Genomic DNA, 18,557 nt, shown 5'->3' with positions numbered 1-18,557 from the left:
GCTTTAAACAAGAGGACACGACCCGTCAGGTCAAATCAGGCAGAACAGGGCGTCACACAGACCTTTATTTCACCGTGAGCAGTTTACATCATGAAAATAAATACGAAGTTCTAACAGAGCAGCCTCCAGCCTCCAGCCTCCGCCCGGCTCCACCCCGAGCAGAGCTGCAGCTGCTCACAGGTCTAATCAGACATTGGTTAGTTCAGCTGTTAACAGTCGGTGCTGAGTGCAAATATGCAAATATGTTCTGAACTGAACGCCTTTATTATTGATCTACCTCAGTAATGTGTGTGTGTGTCGCAGCATTACAAGGAAAACCTGCACACACAGTTCATAAAGCTCCAGTAACTGTACAGACAGTCCTTCACATGTACACAGGTGCATGGTCTGTGAGTAAAGCTGAGATTAAAGGCACATCAGACGGCGTTCAGAGCAAACGTAAACAGGGTTTTGATGCCGTGGCTGAATCGGAGGTACGTCTGCGCCACGCCAGCGGTGTGACAGACTCGGAGGGCTGAGCGCGCTCATAATGGCACTTGAGGTCACGTCGCGCTCGTCGCCTCCTCGGCGCCTCAGTCCTGCAGGTCTCGGTCCAGGTACTTCTTGATGCGCTGACAGCGCGGGCAGGAGCTCCCAGCAGCCTTACAGCTCAGGTGGAACACAGCTTTACAGTCCTTACACCTGCAGCACAGAGCAGAGCGTCAACACGAAGAGTGTGTGCGGCCTGCTGAGGAGACAGGGAGGGCTCGGGTCACTCACCTGGTGGTGCTGTCGAACTGGAAGGGGAAGATGATGTCATCGGAGTGGCAGACCTGGCAGATGAAGCCCCGCTGGGTGCACAGGTCACACTGGAACACGTGCCTGGAGGCCGACTGCAGCAGGCTGTTCAGAAAGGAGGTGTACTGATCCTCTACAATCTACACAACAGACGCACACATCAGCAGACGGCCTGGCAGCAGAGGACAGCCTGGACGGGAGCAGGAGGACACCTACCTGACGGAGGTCCTTCACACTGTACAGGTGGCTCGACTCCAACAGGTACGTCCGCTGGCCCATACTGGAGACACAAGAGGAGACCTGTTAGTCTGTAAAGTAGACACACACAGACACACACACACACACAGACACACACAAACACACACACAGACACAAACACACACACAGACACACACAGACACACACACACACACACAGACACACACTCACACAGACAGAAACACACACACACACACAGACACACACAGACACACACAGACACAGACACACAGACACACACTCACACAGACAGAAACACACACACACAGACACACACACACACACACACACACAGACACACACAGACACACACAGACACACACAGACACACACTCACACAGACAGAAACACACACACAGACACACACAGACACACACACAGACACACACTCACACAGACAGAAACACACACAGACACACACACAGACACACACACACACACAGACACACACACACACACACACACACACACACACACACACACAGACACACACACAGACACACACTCACACAGACAGAAACACACACAGACACACACACAGACACACACACACACACAGACACACACACACACACACACACAGACACACACACAGACACACACTCACACAGACAGAAACACACACAGACACACACACAGACACACACACACACACAGACACACACACACACACACACACACACACACACAGACACACACACACAGACACACACACACACACACACACACACACACAGACACACACAGACACACACTCACACAGACAGAAACACACACACAGACACACACACAGACACACACACAGACACACACACAGACACACACACACACAGACACACACACACAGACACACACAGACACACACAGACACACACACAGACACAAACACAGACACAAACACACACAAACACACACACACACAGACACACACAGACACACACAGACACAAACACACACAAACACACACACACCTGGCTTGGAGCTTCTTGCAGGCCCCGCTGCGGCAGGTCAGCAGGTAGTCTCCCAGCAGGCGCAGCCTCTGCCGCAGACTGTGGGTCTGAGTCATGGGCTCGGCGTGCTTCACCAGCTCAGGGTTCAGGTGCTCCAGGTTCAGCAGAGGCTCATGCTCCACCTGAGCCAGCAGCCGCAGGGCCTTCTTAGACACCTGCACACACACACACACACAGGCTTTAAAGGTGTGTGAAGGAGAGAAGAAGGAGAATGTGGGAACACCAGTTTTTCGAGCAGCATCAAACATGCAGCCGGTTCAACAACAACAGTGTTACATGTGGCGCTAACCTCTCGCTGCAGCAGGTCCCAGTTGTGCAGCATGCGTGAGGGGATGATGGAGGTGTCGGCGCTGTGGCAGGACTCACAGTAGTACTGACCTGAGAACTCACACAGCCTGGCTCTGCCCAGGGTCGGGCCGATCGGCTGAGGACAGCCTGTGGAGGACACGAGACAGGACTGAGCGCTTGTCCTGTATTAAGTTAAAAAAGCCTCGTCCTCATCTTTACCTGCACATTTGAAGTTCTGTGTGTCCAGGCCTCTCTCTGAGGGAACAGTGAAAAGGTGAACCAGCAGGGGGCCTTCCTCCTTCAGCCTGTACTGCACCAGCCTCAGCAGGTTTCCATTCACTCCCACACGCAGCACAGTGGGGTCCTCAGAGCCTCCGTCCTCGGCACTCTCCAGGTAGGAGTCCAGGGCTCCACGGATCAGCACCCTCCAGGAGCGAGCCTCCTCCGGGCTCTCCGCCCTCAGCCTCAGCGTCTCCTTGACAGTCAGCAGTTTGAAAAAGGCCGGCCCTCCCAGAGACACATCAGGAACCACGTCCCGGATTTCCTCGATGGGGTGTGTCAGCCGCATCTGCTTCCTTCCCTCCTGAACTCGAAAACCTTTCAAAGCCTCTAAGGAGAGCGAGAACATCAGAGGCGACCAGGAGCGAGCCTCCGCGTCTGTGGCGAGGTACAACACCGCTTCTTTGATGGCGTCCGCCTCCACATCAGTCGTCCGAGTCCAGCTGAACTCCTGTGCAGGCGGAGGCGCCTCCTGCCCGCAACATGTCCCCGTGTCAGAGGATGACGAGCGGCGCTCGGGGCTGGAGGGCGGGGAGGACAGAGATGTGCGTTCATCCACGCCGTTCTCGCTGACGGGCTGCAGCACCTCCCACTGCTCCTCCACACGCGGTGCTGGCCGGCATTTGTTCACAGCCTCGACTATCCGGTCCACCCAGTCCTCCGCCTCGTCGTGATTGGCTGCACGGAGGTAAAGCCTCTTTCCGGGAAAGGCCAGTTCGAAGCGGCCCTCGGGGGAGGTGACACGGGCCTCCTCACATCGCAGCAGCGAGCAGTTGTCACAACACGTCCGCTCCTCCGCATTCAGGTACAGGCGGAACTCGAACGGCGACAGCTCGCAGTAGTAGTCACGCCACAGCGCCATCGCGCCGCGTCGCTCCAGGTGACCGAGCTTCAGCAGGCCTCGAAACGGGTTGGAAAGCCCTGACAGACGGACAGGATGAGATATACTGTAGTTCCACCATGACAACCACACAGCAGCAACTTAGAGGCTGACGCCGCACAAGCTCCGCCCCGCCCGCCCCCAGATTCTGGTACTGACCTGAAATCACTCGGGTTCATGTTATTAACACCACTTTATATATCTGCTGCGTACACAGTGACACTGACTGATGAGATGTTACCATAACAACAGACTGACTCCTCCTCTTAATAAGCCTGTCGTCAGGCACCACTGTCAGGATGACACTAAGAACTCTGAGTGTACCTATCTGTCTGCGGTGAACCACGCTGGGGGGCGGCTGAGAGACCTGGACCTTAGCAGCAGGAGCAGCGGGAGACACGTCCTCAGTGTCCTGCACCTCCTCCAGGTGAGGCTTGTAGATGTCGTCCTCTGAGATCCAGGAATGTGAGTGCTGCAAAAAGAAGAGGAGAGCTGAAGTTCTGGGTACAGAAACAGTCGAAGGTTTTAAACTGTCCACACGTACTGATAGAGACTCCGAGGATAGTTTCCTGCTCAGGACGCTCGTGCTCCGCCGCGGGCCGGGATGGACCGGAGGTTCTGTGTCGCTCTTCTCAGTGCTCTCCACCTGTTTGTCCTTCTGAACGGGCTCGACTTTGGACTGCACCTCTACGGGCTCACAGAGTGGACGAGACTCTGAGGAGCCACTGCAGACCTCAGGGAGGGATGGTGGCTCTGGATCAGACAGAGCTGAATATTGGAGGTGGTCCACAGGGTCCTGAGGAGGCGTAGCGGGATCTTGCATCTCGCCATCTGACGGCGAGACGCAGATGGCCGTCTCTGAGAACTGGTCCAGCCCGGTGCTGGAGACAAACGAGTCTTCACGCATGGAGTCCTGACTGCAGTGACCGCTCTCTCGGAGATCGATCAGCGAGCTGCAGACACACAGACGGCTTTTTATTATTGTATGTTATTCTCCATAGTTTCCTCCATTATTATTATAACAACAGCAGAGAGGTGCACTTACTCTTTCGGCGGCCTCTTGGTGCTGATGCTGACAGTACTGGGCGGGTCGAGGTCACATGAGGACCACTGCTCTGCTGTGGGGCTGCGGGGGTCCTGCCCCTGCAGAAGGCTGTCAGAGCTCAGACTGGAGGAGAGCTGAGAGGAGCCTGTGGTGTCCAGGCTTAAATTAGAGGAGTGATGTCCGCTCCGTCCCCCCTGCAGAACACCTGTCCCCCTCCCCAGCAGCACGGGACACCCTCTCTGCACGTCCAGAGCATCGGAGGAGCCCGACGACTGAGACACTGTGTCCCACGACTCCTTACACACGGGCGAGGAGGGCGAATGGTCACCGCCGTTGAGGGGCAGGTCGAGCATGTCCGCCTGGGACAGAGGGCAGAGTCCAGCCAGGGCCAGCGGCGTGGTGGTCCATTCATTGAGGACAGCTGACTTGTACGACAGGCTGAACGTGAGCGAGGACAGACCCTGGAGGTAGCTGAGCAGGACCTCTCGCTCCTCCGAGTTCAGGAGCAAGGCACAGGGCTGGTAGTGCGCCCGCAGCTTGGAGTCCTCCCGGAACAGGGAGGAGAGGTAGCACTCCAGCAGGCCGTGGTTCAGAGCGAGGCGCAGCCACGCTCGGCAGCGCCCCACGTCAGTGCCCACAAAGCTGATCTTCTCCAGCTCCGTGATCACGTCTCTGCTCAGACACAGAATAACTCAGTGTTTTTACAGTTACTGGATTCATCTTGTAACAAAAACAACAGGTCACATGACTCACCGGTGGGTGACGGTCTTGAGGAGGCTCCAGAAGAACGGCTGGGGTAGGGGTCCTCGGTCCGGCTTCCTGCTGCGGCCTCCAGCCTCGGAGCGAATGTACTTGCTCTTGATGCCATGGATGAAGACGGCCTCGAGGGCGCAGCAGAGCAGGTTAGCGTCTCCATCGTCACTGGTCACCACCGCGTCTGACGTCACGTATCGTCTCTGCAGGGCCTTCAGGGAGTGGGCCAGCTTCTCTTTGATCTGCACGACAGAGGGCGGACACATCAGCAGCTTCCTCATTCTGTGCTCTGACGAGAAGCAGGCCGGCTGGCAGACTGGAAATGATTGAGCATCAAAACACTGACATGGAGCCAGCACATTTTCCACATTCCAGTCTACAGTGCAGCGAGGAGCAGCCGCGGCTTCGCTGTTGTGAAATGCTGTCACATGACAGACGACGCACCGAGACTCAACAAACAGACCTATAAAAAGCAACAGGCTTCCTACTAATGCTGATTCTTCAAGAGGGTCGAGTTCACCGAGCACTGAAGTGCCTCCTGCTGTCCACAGAGCAAACCACACACACACACACACACACACCTTTAAAGAGGACTCCCGTTCTGTAACACTCTGCTCTTCCAGCTGATCCAGATCCGTGCAGTGACTTTGACCAGGAGCAGAGAGCACGTCACAGCTGCTTTAAAGTTTCGATCTCTTGTTTGTCTTGTTATTAGCTCTGGGTGTGTGTGAAGTATTTTCACCTGCAAGTGCTATTCAAATAAAGTTTGTGCGATCGATGGATCAGTCAGGATGAATTCTAACATGCAGTGTATTTCCCTGCTCTGCCTCATCAGGCTGTGACTGAACTGCTGGATGTCCCCATGTCTTCAGAGCTGACGTGCTGTAATCAGGCCGGTTACGGCAACACAACATATTCCAATGAAATGTCACAGAGTGTCCTCACAGACAGAGTGTCCTCACAGACAGAGTGTCCTCACAGACAGAGTGTCCTCACAGAGTGAAGCAGAAGCAGAAGTGGCTGAGTGTGTGTTACCTGTCTGACATCTCTGGCCTCTGGCGGTGTGTCTGGCACCTGTGTGGACAGCATGGCACCTCCCGGGAAAGACCTACTCCCACATGGCACCCTGAAACACAACAGAGTCCAGCAGAGTCCAGCAGAGTCCAGCAGTCAGCCTCCAGCCCTGCTGGGAGGACATGTGACAATAAGGAAGCTGCTTTCACGAGACTGCACATATCAGTGTCATGGCTCCTGTGAGTAACCGCCGGGAGTCACGTGAGGCTCTGATTAAAGAGGCAGGAAGAGAGGAACTTCCCCAATCAACCCAATCAGGGCCAGTGTGAGTCCCTGACAGGATCACACAGATTAGATAACAGCTGACAGTGCGCCGGGACCTGGTCCCCCCCACACAGCAGCGTCCCCAGGACTGAAGACAACCTACATCACAACAACACGGCGGCAGCAGCGTTAGCAGCCGCTGTCCGTGAAGCACAGTTAGCTTCCTCACCGAGAACAGGCTGGCTACCGTGACATCAAGGTCCAAAAACAGGCGCGAATCCTCCGTAAAATGTCATAAACTCCCCGAGCACACGACAAAAGCGCATTATTGTGTCTAAGCTGCCCCCACGTTCTCTGTTACAACAGCAGAAACACACAAAAACACACAAAAACAGCAGAAAACGAGCTTCAAGGAAAACGCTCTGCTCCACAGTCCACTGAGAGGTGCATTATGGGAAGTCGACTAGACTGATGGTGCCTTCACGGACACGGTAACAGTAGGACTGTAGTACGTGCTCTAAACTTCACACATTAAACACGTTTGTGTGTCAGTTTTATGTCTGTTTGTTTTGTGAATGTATTTTTTAGCACACTGCTCTGTAACTATGGAGATCTTAACATTAACAGGAGCAACCACACCGACGGTTAGCCGGCTACACCGATGTTTTCAGGGCTTTTATATGATTACAGGGCGACACACAGACTCCTTTTTCCTATATGTGTTCATAGTTTCTCAGAAAACAAATACAACTCTCTTTGCGTCTGTTTAAACTGCGCAGTAGCAGCAAAAACTGCGGAACCGAACAGAGTTTTGTAGTTTACGAGTTCCTTAAACGCAGCACAGCTTTAAGGCGTGTTGTTGCTCCACTCGGGGACATGTGAGAACTTTGTGTTCTGTTCAGTTAGAGACACACACACCCTGACAGGCGGTGTGATGAAGAGGACGATGAAATGAAGAAGAAGATGATGAAGATGAAGATGATGCACATTATGTTACAATAAATAGAAGGACTCATGTAAACAGTCACTGTGTCGTTGAGGCTGATTTGGCACCTCTGCATTGTTCCCTTTGTTTTGATGAGATCAGGATTGTTATTTACCTGCTGGCCTGTGACACATTTGGAAAAGGAAACAGTCAAGATTCAAATGTCAGCATGTCTCAGAAACCCCCAAACCCTGAAGCAGTGCTGTGAGCGAGCCGTCAGGGAGGCAGAGTGAAAATGAGGGCGCGTCACATCAGGCAGGCCGCAGACTCTTTCACTTTCTGCACTGTGCTGTGTGGCTGCGTTCAGGCCGCTGTGTCAAACACACGTCACACACACAGGCCTCGACAGTGATCCCTACTGACTGTGAAATCAAGGTGGAATAGAAATGTTTTTATTTGACACCTCAAATCTTAGGAACCAGTGTTAAACGGCCCACATTAAATTATAATCTCTTCAGATTTGATTATAATCTCAGCTCCTGAACACATCCTCGGTGTGGTCGGTGCCACATGTCGCCGAGCTCTCCACAGGTGTCTGTTCTGTGGTGATTTATCCACTTTTTAACCTGCAACCTGCAGATGTATGTTTTTCTGTTCATTATTCCTCGATAACAATGATGCAGCAAACAGAGAGTGTTGGTTTGACACCGGGACTGATCACAGGCTGTGGACATGTAGGCCTGGGTGTCCACATCCACACTGAACCAGACCGCTCAGACACCATGAGGGCGGTCCGGACTGACCTCCTCCTGCTGAGGACACAGACGTCCTTCGGGGTGAGCAGGACACTGCTCGGGTCTGCTGGTTTCCCAGGCGACCTGGATGAAGTGATGAAGAGCTCTGTGCTCCTCATCAGTCCATGTGGAGGAGGCTGGCCGAGCTGTCCGGTCTCTGGGCCTGTATGACGCTGTGGGGTCTTCAGAACACAGCCTGTTGACACTATGAAGATGTGTCTGTATTTGGACTCGGGTCTCATGAACCATACACCTCCCTTCAGGGATCAACACAGTCTGATTTATCTTTGATGTAATCTTGTGTCACATTAATAACACAGACCCTGCCTCATGCTCACAGGGCTGGAGGTCTGATTCCTGGGTCTCTGAGGTGGTTCCAGGCCTGCAGGCCGGCTCGGTTCTGATCAGCTTCACTTCAGCAGACTTCAGATGCTCTGCTGAGCCTGTCAGACTGCCTTCATCCAGCAGGGGGCGCAGCAGCACAGTCATGCTCTGTAATAAAAGTTTTGATCAAGTGCACACTTATATTTCTATGTTCTGTTGATAAGGTCTGTTTACAGGTAGGGTTAGGAGTTATATGTTAGTATTAGTGTCTCTATTCTGTTCTGTTCTGTTCTGTTCTGTTCTGTTCTGTTCTGTTCTGTTCTGTTCTGGTGTTTACAGTTTGCAGCCCACAGCTGATCGGACCCACCCTGAGGTCTGTGGCTCTCAGAGCTGCAGCGATGCTCTCTGTGTCTTTTCCTCTTTGCTGCAGGAGGTTCTGAATCATCTTTTTTCTCCTGAATGTTTCTGATAAAAGTCTAAAAACATAAAGTCAGCTGTAAATGAATCTGAGAGGAGAGAGCAGAGGTGTCAACATGAAGGTTACTGTTCATCCTCTGAACCGAGCCTGAACATCCTGAGCTGGCCGGGTCAGCTGGTATGAAGGATTATTGACGAGGATCCTCTGGTATGAAGGATTATTGATGAAGGATTATTGATGAGGATCCTCTGGTATGAAGGATTATTGATGAGGATCCTCTGGTATGAAGGATTATTGATGAGGATCCTCTGGTATGAAGGATTATTGACGAGGATCCTCTGGTTTCTTCTGACGTTTCAAAGACTCTTTCCTGAGAAGCGCTCAGGTGACGTCCGTCCTCTCTGAGCGGCCTGTTGTGAAATATCACAGAGCCACTTCCTGTGAGGCGCCGCTCTTTCACTTTCTCTCCACAGGAAGTTCCCCTGAGTGTGTTGATGGAGGATCCCCTGGGCTCACAGACGGGTTCTGCAGGAGGCTCTGTTCACATGTGACCCAACCATGTGTTAAAGTCAGAGTGTGTGTGTGCAGAGTCAGTCATGACACAAAACACCTTCATCAGTATTAAAACATACAGAACTTACATCAATACACACAGTTGAAGTGTGTTTATGTCGAGCTGTGATTTCATGACTCACGTTATTAAAACTCTGTATTTTGACCTTCTGACGAGCTCTGAACTGAAAGCCACAGGTACCCCGAGCAGAAAGTGAAGTGTGTGTGTGCTGCTATAAATGAGGAGCGGCAGGTCAGTCCGACAGAACACCACCACCGCAGCCGACAGAACACCACCACAGCAGCCGGTCCGACAGAACACCACCACTGCAGCCGGTCCGACAGAACACCACCACAGCAGCCGGTCCGACAGAACACCACCACCATCATCAGCAGCAGCGGCATCCTGCGTTTTCCTGCCGTCTCCATCAGACTCTGACTCTGTGACCGAGCTGAGCTCACTGACTCGGACTGAAGCTTCATCTCAGGTGCACTTTAACCCTCAGATCTGCTTCGTGTGTGTTTGTGTTTGTTGTATTTGTTGTTCTTGATGTGCTGCTGCTACGACTTGATTTCCTCACAGGGATTAATAAAGCTAATCTTAATCTTAGTCTTAATCCTAATCACAGCAGACAGACAGAAGAAGGATGCTGATCAGGATCTTGTGTGCGTGCCTGGTCCTGGCTCTGTGTGGGTCCGGCTCCGCTCTGAGCTGCAGGTGGATGGACCAGAAGTTCAGACAGCACAGTGAGAGCTGTCTGCAGCTCATACACACCATGGTGAGTGCACACACACACACACACACACACACACACACACACACTTCCTGTCTCCGTGCCTCACACTGCTGTGTGTGTGCTGCAGGCTAACAGCTCCGCTAACAGCACCGAGGACGTGGAGCTGCAGGTGGAGGAGGAGGTGGCCTTCCCTGAGAGACTGTACAGCCAGGCGTCCAAAGCATCGGTGAGTCCTTGTCCTCTGTCCAGAGACGCTCTGGGTGGACCCTGACCTGACCCTGTCTGCTCCTCTTCTCCTGCAGGACCAGGACAAGCTGGCCTTCATAGGGCAGGTCCTGAAGGAGGTGGCTGCCCTGTTTGAGGAGGACCACAGCAGTGCATCATGGGAGGAGAGCGTGGTGGAGAACTTCCTGCACGTGGTGACCAGACAGGCGGACGAGCTGCTGAGCTGTGTGAGTGCTCTGTGGGGGGCGGGCGGCGCTGGCTCTGACAGCCTCTGAGTGTCTGCTGCTGTGACTCTTTCAGGCCGGGAGCCAGCAGAGGAGGGGCGGCCGGCTGCGGCAGTACTTCAGCAGACTGAGCCAGCTCCTGCTGGGCCGGGTGAGTCCTCCTCCGCCCGCGGCCCGTCCCGCCGCTCCGCACGTTGTGTTGATGCTGATGTTGTTGTGTGTGTGCAGGAGCACAGCGCTGAAGGCTGGGAGCTGATCAGGAACCAAGTCCGAGCCCATCTGCTGAGGGTGGACCAGCTGGCTGCGTCTGTGCTGCGCAACAACTGACACACACACACACACAGACACACACACACAGACACACACACACACACAGACAGACACACACACAGACACACACACAGACAGACACACACACACACACACACACACACAGACACACAGACACAGACACACACACAGACACACACACAGACAGACACACACACACACACACACACACACACAGACACACAGACACAGACACACACACAGACACACACACACACACACAGACACACACAGACACACACACAGACACACACACAGACAGACACACACACACACACACACACAGACACACACACACACACACAGACACACACACACTCTATCAACATGTGAGATTATTTATTCTCCTTCATAAATGATTGTTTTCTATGTGTACCATGTAACATGTTGATCTACCGTCCGCTCGGCTCCTGATCAGAGGACACGTGTCTTATAAATCAATAAAGATAACTGCAGCTCTTTGATGAGTCGTTTATTAGAATTCTTACACAAAAGCTGATCGATCACATTTTCATTTAGGTTGTTGAGCTTCTTTAAAAAATGTCAAATAAAGTTAGAAAAACATGTAAAACATCTTTGTATTGATTGTAAACCAGCGTGTTGATAAAGTTACAGACTTCAAAGTCTTCTTTTAAATATTCACATTCCCTGAGCTGATCGATCAGACTTCACATCCACAGAGTATTGATCGGAGCTCCTCTTCACTCCCACGGCGCCTCGGCCTCCTCAGGCTGACTGTACACGGCCAGCTCCTCGTACAGACCTCCTCCACACGACTCGATGGCCAGGCCCTGATGGACAGACAGCAGGACATGAGGACCGCAGACACACAACAACTCACACCAACAAGTGTGTATCGACACACGCGGCGCTCTGATGGCCAGCTGTTTGTCTCGTTGTTACACATAACCTCTGTTAGGACAACAAAGTAAAAACACGGTGATGAGTCCAGAGTCTGAAGCAGGACAGCTGGACCTGGAGACGTCTCCACACAGGTCCTCCCACAGGTCCAGCTGCCTGGCTTCAGAGTCTTGGACCAGCAGGACCTGGACGGGTCCCAGGGTCCTACACACCTCGTAGATGTGGTCGGTCTCGGGCTCCTCGTAGACGCTGTCGTTCTTCTCCAGCTGTGGACAGAAAGAGGAGGTGAAGCTGCGTCCTGCTCACGCAGTGAAGCTTTGATCAGGTTTGTGTCCTCACCAGTGTGTGTCTGCGTGTCAGCACAGCAGCGACGCACACCGCCAGCAGCAGGGCCTGCAGGATGATGAGGCCGTCCTTCATCTTGGTTCTGTAGAGGGCCTGTTCGAAGTCGATGGGTTCTGTGAGAGAGACAGAGGACGTCAGCGGTGGGACAGGGGACCGGCTTCAGTCCACTGAGGGGCTCTCTTACTGGCAACCTGCAGCTCGCTGCCGGGCCCCCACATCTGGTTGATCTTGCAGAAGTAGACGCCGCTGTCCTGCGTGCGCAGTTTGTGCAGGAACAGGATGGCGTTCTGGATCAGACTGTGGTTCTGAAACCCCGTCCCGTCCCCCGCCTGGACCTCAGTGCGGCTGTGCACGGGCGAGTCGTACTCGTCAGCCCTGAACCACTGAACCCTGCCGGGGCCGTGCAGCGAGGGCAGGCAGTAGAAGAGCGCGGGGTAGTCCGTCCTCACACCCAGGAACCGGGGCTTCTGGGTAACCTTCAGGGCGCCGCTTAGAGCCCCTGAGAGGACAGAAAGACAGAACGGGCCTGCAGTGTGGACCACAGCGTGACACCACAACAACATCTGCACGATGACAACACAACATCTGCACGTGTGCTGATGAAGCGTCCTGTTCTCACTGTTCTCTGTCATATCTGTTGTTTACAGGATCTGTGTCCTCCGTCCTAACTTTATGAGACATCTTAATCAATAACATTGACCTGAAACAATATTTGAATGACACTTGATGATAATAGAGCCTTTGTCTCAGATGATAACTTCCTCTTTTTCACAGATGGTCCGGAAGTCTGTTATGGAGTCAAAAATAACATGCAAAGCTCCGAGTGCAGCGCGGCTGAGGTTCAACAGAACGACGAAGACCAGACTGAGGAGTGATGAAGACTGTCCTGTAACATCAGCGAACAGCTGCACAACAGTCAGAGGGTCAGAGGAAGCACCTACCTGACAGGCTGAGGACAGCCAGCCAGCAGCATCCAGCCAGAGTCCAGCGCATGGTGACAGGAGGGAAACCTTCAGAGCCTCCGCCTGTCTGTGTGTGTCTGTCTGTGTGTGTCTGTCTGTCTGTGTGTGTCTGCTAATGCACCGCCTCATCACGGGCAAAGAGGAGGCTCTGACATCACACCAACGAAGCTCCACCCACACTGACAACTCAACACACACACACACACTAACAAAGCTCCACCCACACTTTCCATACAGACACATACACACACGCTGACACACACACAAACACACACATACATGCTGACACACACACACACAGACACACCTCACAGTTTCTGCCTGTCCTATCAATGAGGTATCAATAACCTGATCAGGTCTGAGTCATGTCAGCGTATCGACTGATATCTGCATCGTATTGATCAATACATAAAGGAACTCTGTGCACCAGCCACTTTTTCCTGTGCAGTCTCTTGCACCTTAGTCAGTTCACACCAGTCTCATATAAGCTGCTATAACTCAAACTGTTCCTGGACTGTTCACATTATGCCAACTGCACTGTCTTGCACCATTACACCTTTTGCACTCTCACTGCATTGTGCCTTCATTTTGTGCCTTGTATTTTGTGTGTGCCTCATTGTAGGTACATTTTTTACACTTTATATTTATCTTTAGTTTTAGTTATATGTTATATGTTGCGGAGTGAAGAGTAACGCAATTTGGATTCTCTGTATGTCCAGCACATAGAGCAGATTTGACAATAAAGCTGACTTTGACTTTTACATCATCTCAGCAGCATCCTCATTTGTTATTGATCCCAGCCTGCCGCAGGCCTCATGTCGTCATGATAACACAGAATCTACCTGCTTACTGAGTAAGGACACAGTTCCCGGTGCATTGTGGGTCGTCACAGGGACGAGGAGACGTCCTGTGAGGACAGTTTGAAGTGATCAGCTGTTCAAAGACTGAGAGGAGTGCAGCACACACACACACTGCTGCACACACACACACTCACACACACACACTGCTGCATAAACACTCACACTGCAGCACACAGTGTGTGTGTGTGTGTGAGTGTGTGTGCAGCAGTGTGAGTGTTTATGCAGCAGTGTGTGTGTGTGAGTGTGTGTGTGTGCAGCAGTGTGTGTGTGTGTGTGTGTGCAGCAGTGTGTATATGTGTGTGTGTGTGTGTGCAGCAGTGTGTATATGTGTGTGTGTGCAGCAGTGTGTATATGTGTGTGTGTGTGTGCAGCAGTGTGTATATGTGTGTGTGTGCAGCAGTGTGTATATGTGTATATGTGTGTGTGTGTGTGCAGCAGTGTGTATATGTGTATATGTGTGTGTGTGTGTGCAGCAGTGTGTATATGTGTGTGTGTGTGTGCAGCAGTGTGTATATGTGTATATGTGTGTGTGTGTGTGCAGCAGTGTGTATATGTGTGTGTGTGTGTGTGTGCAGCAGTGTGTATATGTGTATATGTGTGTGAGTGTTGTGCAGCAGAGTGTATATGTGTGTGTGTGTGTGTGTGCAGCAGTGTGTATATGTGTATATGTGTGTGTGTGTGCAGCAGTGTGTGCAGCTGCAGCTTTACAGGAACTCTTTCCGGCTGGTCGCCCGTCAGCAGCCGTGTCAGAGCCACACATGCAAACAGAGCAGAGACGCAGCTTATTTTTGTCTGATGGAAGTCAGCGGAGCAGGGAGGACACACAACACGCACCCGGACCGAGGCTTCACAGCCAGCAGGGGGCGCCAGGGACACACAGCCACGGCCTTCACTACAAGAGTTTATTCTATAACAATGTGTACAATAACGATATAAAGGAAATGTATGTACAGAGTGAGGCGTCCTCCAGACACATGTAAACAACAGGAGGACTCATCAGAGGACACTGCAGGTCACATGACAGGAAGGGCCGCCATGCTGCGGCGGCAGGACAGAGTGGAGGGAGGGGGGGTCGGGTGGGGGTGTTCACGACACAATGAAAAAAAAAGTGCTTCTGTTATTGGTGGACAAACTGCTCAGAGACGAAGACACACTGCAGGATTTCATCATGAAGCACAGCTCTGCTACACACACACACACACACACACACACACACACACACACACACACACTCCTGATGATTCTGTATTTTATGGCACTGCCTCAACACCACTAAAGCGACCTGCAGAGGACAGAGTGCTGTTTCCTGTGGACACCTGGTGCTGTCCACCCACAGTAAGACATCTTCCATTAAGACTTGAGAAGCACATGGAGACTGAATGTGACCTGCAGAAATAAAGATGGCGGCAGACAGAAGCTCAGCGATTCATGTAAACATCACATCTCTACGAGAAATATCAAAAAACAGACCTTTATAAAATAAGACATGCATGTGATCCTGTCAGAGAGCAGGACGGCTCGTAGTGCAATAAGAAGAGTGTCTGTGCCGTCAGTGTCTCCGCCGGGTCTCTGTGTGCCGTCAGTGTCTCCGCCGGGTCTCTGTGTGCCGTCAGTGTCTCCGCCGGGTCTCTGTGTCAGACCACGCCTGCGCTGCACCTCCACAGGAAGCTGGAGCCGCTGGCAGGCTTCTAATAGGCTGTTGGAGAACAGTCACCACCTCACTGAGCACGACTCATGTGGGACAAAGCCTTCAGGTCCTGGACTGGACATTCTCAAACACAACCACCAGAGGTCAGTGCTGAACAGGGCATGTGTATGGCACTGATAACAGGTGGTCTGGATGAACCTGTTCCACTGTGACAGTCTCTCTCCGATACTCTGATACACTGTGCGGTCCAGCACACTGGGACCTGACGTGGACCTGCAGACTGACAGGGGACAACAGGACAGTGACGCCGTTACACGATGGACTCTCTCAGAGCAAGGAGATGGCAGCTGGGGGCAGAATGTAGTAGAACCTCATTGGTGACCTCTACAGGAACCACCATGCGATGCAGCTCGGGCTGGAGCACCACAGTCTGTACAGCAGCCTGCTCCGCCTGCTCTGCGGCGCCGCCGTACAGGACTCCCAGCCTGCGCGCCAGCAGACCCTCTCTCTCAGGCGGCTCCTCCTCCTTCCTCCCCGCCCTCTTGGAGCGGTGCAGGAAGGCGGCGTGGCGTATGCAGCGCCTCAGCAGGTGGCTGCGGTACGCCCTCTGGATCGCCACGGCACTGCTCTGCTCCTCTCTGTGGCGGACGGTGGTGGTGACGGGTGCGAAGGACTCCTTGGAGGGGTTGCTCAGGATGAACTTGGCCTCGATGCTCTCACGCATCGCCGCCATCTCCAGCGTGTCTCCCAGGACCATCTGAGTGACGGCCAGCAGGACGTCCACACAGTGGATCCTGTCCCCGATGACCAGCGGCAAGTCCATCGCTATCAGGCGCAGCCGGTTGGGCTTGGCCACCCTCAGCGGCTCCTGCAGGGCGTCACAGAAGTCAGAGAGCTGACTGTACTCGATGAACATGGTTCCATCCACATCGAACTTCTCCCACGTCTCGTTGAACATCTCGAAGTCGTCCTCACAGAGCGCGTCGCCGCTCTCCTCCTGCGCCACGTTGAAGTTCTCCAGGATGATGGCGATGTACATGTTGACCACCACCAGGAAGGAGATGATGATGTAGCTGCAGAAGAACACCATGCCCATGACGGGGTTGCCGCAGTTCCCCTTCACGTCCGTGCCTGGATTCTCAAAGTGCGGGTCGCAGTCCGGAGGATCGCGGTTCAGCATGGGGAGCAGGAGGCCGTCCCAGCCCGCCGACGTGGTGATCTGAAACAGGCAGATGATGCTGCCGCCGAACGTCTCGAAGTTAAAAACGTCGTCGATCCCAGCCTCCTTTTTCACGTAGGCAAAGTTTGACATGCCGAATATGGAGAAGATGAACATGATGAGGAAGAGCAGGAGGCCGATGTTGAAGAGGGCAGGAAGTGACATCATGAGAGCAAAGAGAAGCGTCCGGATGCCTTTGGCGCCTTTGATGAGCCGCAGGATCCTGCCGATCCGGGCCAGTCTGATCACTCTGAACAGAGTCGGTGACACGAAGTACTTCTCGATCAGGTCTGACAGCATGGTGCCTGCAGGAAGAGGAGGCGGGTTTCACAATAAAAGCTTTACTACAGACTAAGAGGATGCTTTTACTGTGAAAGTGTCTGACACCAGAAACCCACCTGCTATGGAGAGGATGACCACGACGAAGTCAAAGACGTTCCAGCCGTTGGTGAAGAAGTACTGTCGCAGAGCAAACAGCTTCAGCACACACTCCCCGGTGAAGACCACGATGAAGGCCACGTTGACCTTAAACAGGAAGTCCTCCTTCTCTGGACTCTGGTTGTCCGTTTCCACCATCATGGTCACCATGTTGAGGCAGATGAGCACCATGATGAAGATGTCAAAGAACTGCTGACTGATGAAGTCAAACACCATGCCCTGGACCAGGTTCTGCAGGTCAGAGGGCGACAGAGAGGGAGAGGGGGAGGGGTCAGAGGTCACGTCAGACCGCGCTCACACTCGTCAGCGTTACCGCGTGTGGCGGCGTACCGTCGGACGAGGGATCGGCTTCTGCGGCTTCTTGGAGCCGAGCTTCTTCATGGCCTCGTAGTATTTTTTCTGTTCGTCTGTCATAAAGATGTCTTTATCTCCAAAGTGCAGACACAACACAACACGGTCACACAACCAGCACCAACCGTCACACAACCAGCAACAACCGTCACCAACCGTCACACAACCAGCAACAACCGTCACCAACCGTCACACAACCAGCAGAGGACCGACAGACAACATGCTGCTGCAGACAGACAGACATCAGAACTTCCTGCAGATGTGATACTTATCTTCTTCTTCTGCTGATTGAAGTTGTCGATGATGACACCGATGAAGAGGTTCAGGGTGAAGAAGGAGCCGAAGATGATGAAGATGACAAAGTACATGTACATGTAGAGGTTGATCTCATAGGAGGGCTGCTCCTCCACCTGGAAACAGACACACACAGGTGAGCGCTCCGCCTGCGGCTCCAGCCGGCGCTGCAGGTGCTCACCTCTCTGGAGTCCACGGCCGCGTACATGATGTCCATCCAGCCTTTGAACGTCGCCTGTAACCAACCAGAACGTTCTCTGAAACATCTGAGCATCACACAGAGCGTGTCCGCCCCATGACCCCGCCCCCATGACCCGCCTGCTCACCACTTGCAGCAGTGACAGGTAGCCTGTGCCCACGTTGTCGTAGTTGACCTTGACGTTGACCCAGCGGGCCTCCTGCGTGGCCTCGCTGAGGGCCACGCACTCGCTGCGGTTGTTGACCACAGACAGGGGGAAGAGCTCCTCGCTGGTGGTGTTGAT

The 18,557-nt window shown here is 53.1% G+C and overlaps 4 protein-coding genes across 16 annotated transcripts in view; 1 reads left to right on the top strand and 3 right to left on the bottom strand.

The window, feature by feature from the left end:
• Positions 1-30: 30 nt before the first annotated feature.
• Positions 31-7,029, bottom strand: plekhm1 (pleckstrin homology domain containing, family M (with RUN domain) member 1). 4 transcript variants are annotated; one of them, XM_028408056.1, is made up of 12 exons: positions 6,798-7,029; positions 6,326-6,476; positions 5,291-5,532; positions 4,538-5,209; positions 4,037-4,445; positions 3,817-3,964; positions 2,553-3,533; positions 2,335-2,480; positions 2,007-2,200; positions 994-1,057; positions 760-917; positions 31-681 (listed from the first exon to the last, which is right to left on the bottom strand). In XM_028408056.1, exons 2-12 carry the CDS (start codon positions 6,377-6,379, stop codon positions 573-575), a joined length of 3,177 nt encoding a protein of 1,058 aa, XP_028263857.1. In that variant the 5' UTR covers positions 6,380-6,476; positions 6,798-7,029; the 3' UTR covers positions 31-572. The 4 variants fall into 4 exon arrangements, with proteins under 4 accessions (XP_028263857.1, XP_028263858.1, XP_028263859.1 ...); XM_028408057.1 differs by having other exon boundaries at positions 6,326-6,473; XM_028408058.1 differs by having other exon boundaries at positions 6,326-6,416.
• A 3,199-nt stretch (positions 7,030-10,228) lies between these two features.
• LOC114437436 (interferon a3-like) lies at positions 10,229-11,094 on the top strand. Its single transcript, XM_028408121.1, has 5 exons — positions 10,229-10,360; positions 10,446-10,544; positions 10,621-10,770; positions 10,844-10,918; positions 10,996-11,094. Exons 1-5 carry the CDS (start codon positions 10,229-10,231, stop codon positions 11,092-11,094), a joined length of 555 nt encoding a protein of 184 aa, XP_028263922.1.
• Positions 11,095-11,554: 460 nt separating this feature from the next.
• Positions 11,555-13,820, bottom strand: cd79b (CD79b molecule, immunoglobulin-associated beta). The gene is made up of 5 exons (XM_028408120.1): positions 13,245-13,820; positions 12,488-12,802; positions 12,298-12,416; positions 12,171-12,224; positions 11,555-11,888 (listed from the first exon to the last, which is right to left on the bottom strand). The coding sequence occupies exons 1-5, from the start codon at positions 13,294-13,296 to the stop codon at positions 11,799-11,801; spliced, it is 630 nt and encodes a 209-aa protein (XP_028263921.1). The 5' UTR covers positions 13,297-13,820; the 3' UTR covers positions 11,555-11,798.
• A 1,189-nt stretch (positions 13,821-15,009) lies between these two features.
• Positions 15,010-18,557, bottom strand: part of scn4aa (sodium channel, voltage-gated, type IV, alpha, a) — a 15,095-nt gene continuing 11,547 nt past the window's right edge. For 8 of the 10 annotated variants that reach the window (XM_028408111.1, XM_028408117.1, XM_028408112.1 and 5 more), the window contains 6 exons: positions 18,402-18,557; positions 18,257-18,310; positions 18,054-18,191; positions 17,761-17,865; positions 17,391-17,661; positions 16,084-17,297 (listed from right to left, as the gene is read on the bottom strand). The exon at positions 18,402-18,557 is cut by the window's right edge and continues 126 nt beyond it. In XM_028408111.1, coding sequence (XP_028263912.1) covers positions 16,084-17,297; positions 17,391-17,661; positions 17,761-17,865; positions 18,054-18,191; positions 18,257-18,310; positions 18,402-18,557 — 1,938 coding nt within the window. Of the gene's footprint in view, positions 17,298-17,390; positions 17,662-17,760; positions 17,866-18,053; positions 18,192-18,256; positions 18,311-18,401 lie in introns of all 10 variants that reach the window. The other 2 variants (XR_003670907.1, XM_028408110.1) reach the window with 2 other exon arrangements.

This window comes from Parambassis ranga, chromosome 6 (assembly GCF_900634625.1).
Source record: "Parambassis ranga chromosome 6, fParRan2.1, whole genome shotgun sequence".
Classification (NCBI taxonomy): domain Eukaryota; kingdom Metazoa; phylum Chordata; class Actinopteri; family Ambassidae; genus Parambassis; species Parambassis ranga.
The sequence above is the reverse complement of the archived record's forward strand: the minus strand, read 5'-3'. Positions and strand labels throughout refer to the sequence as shown.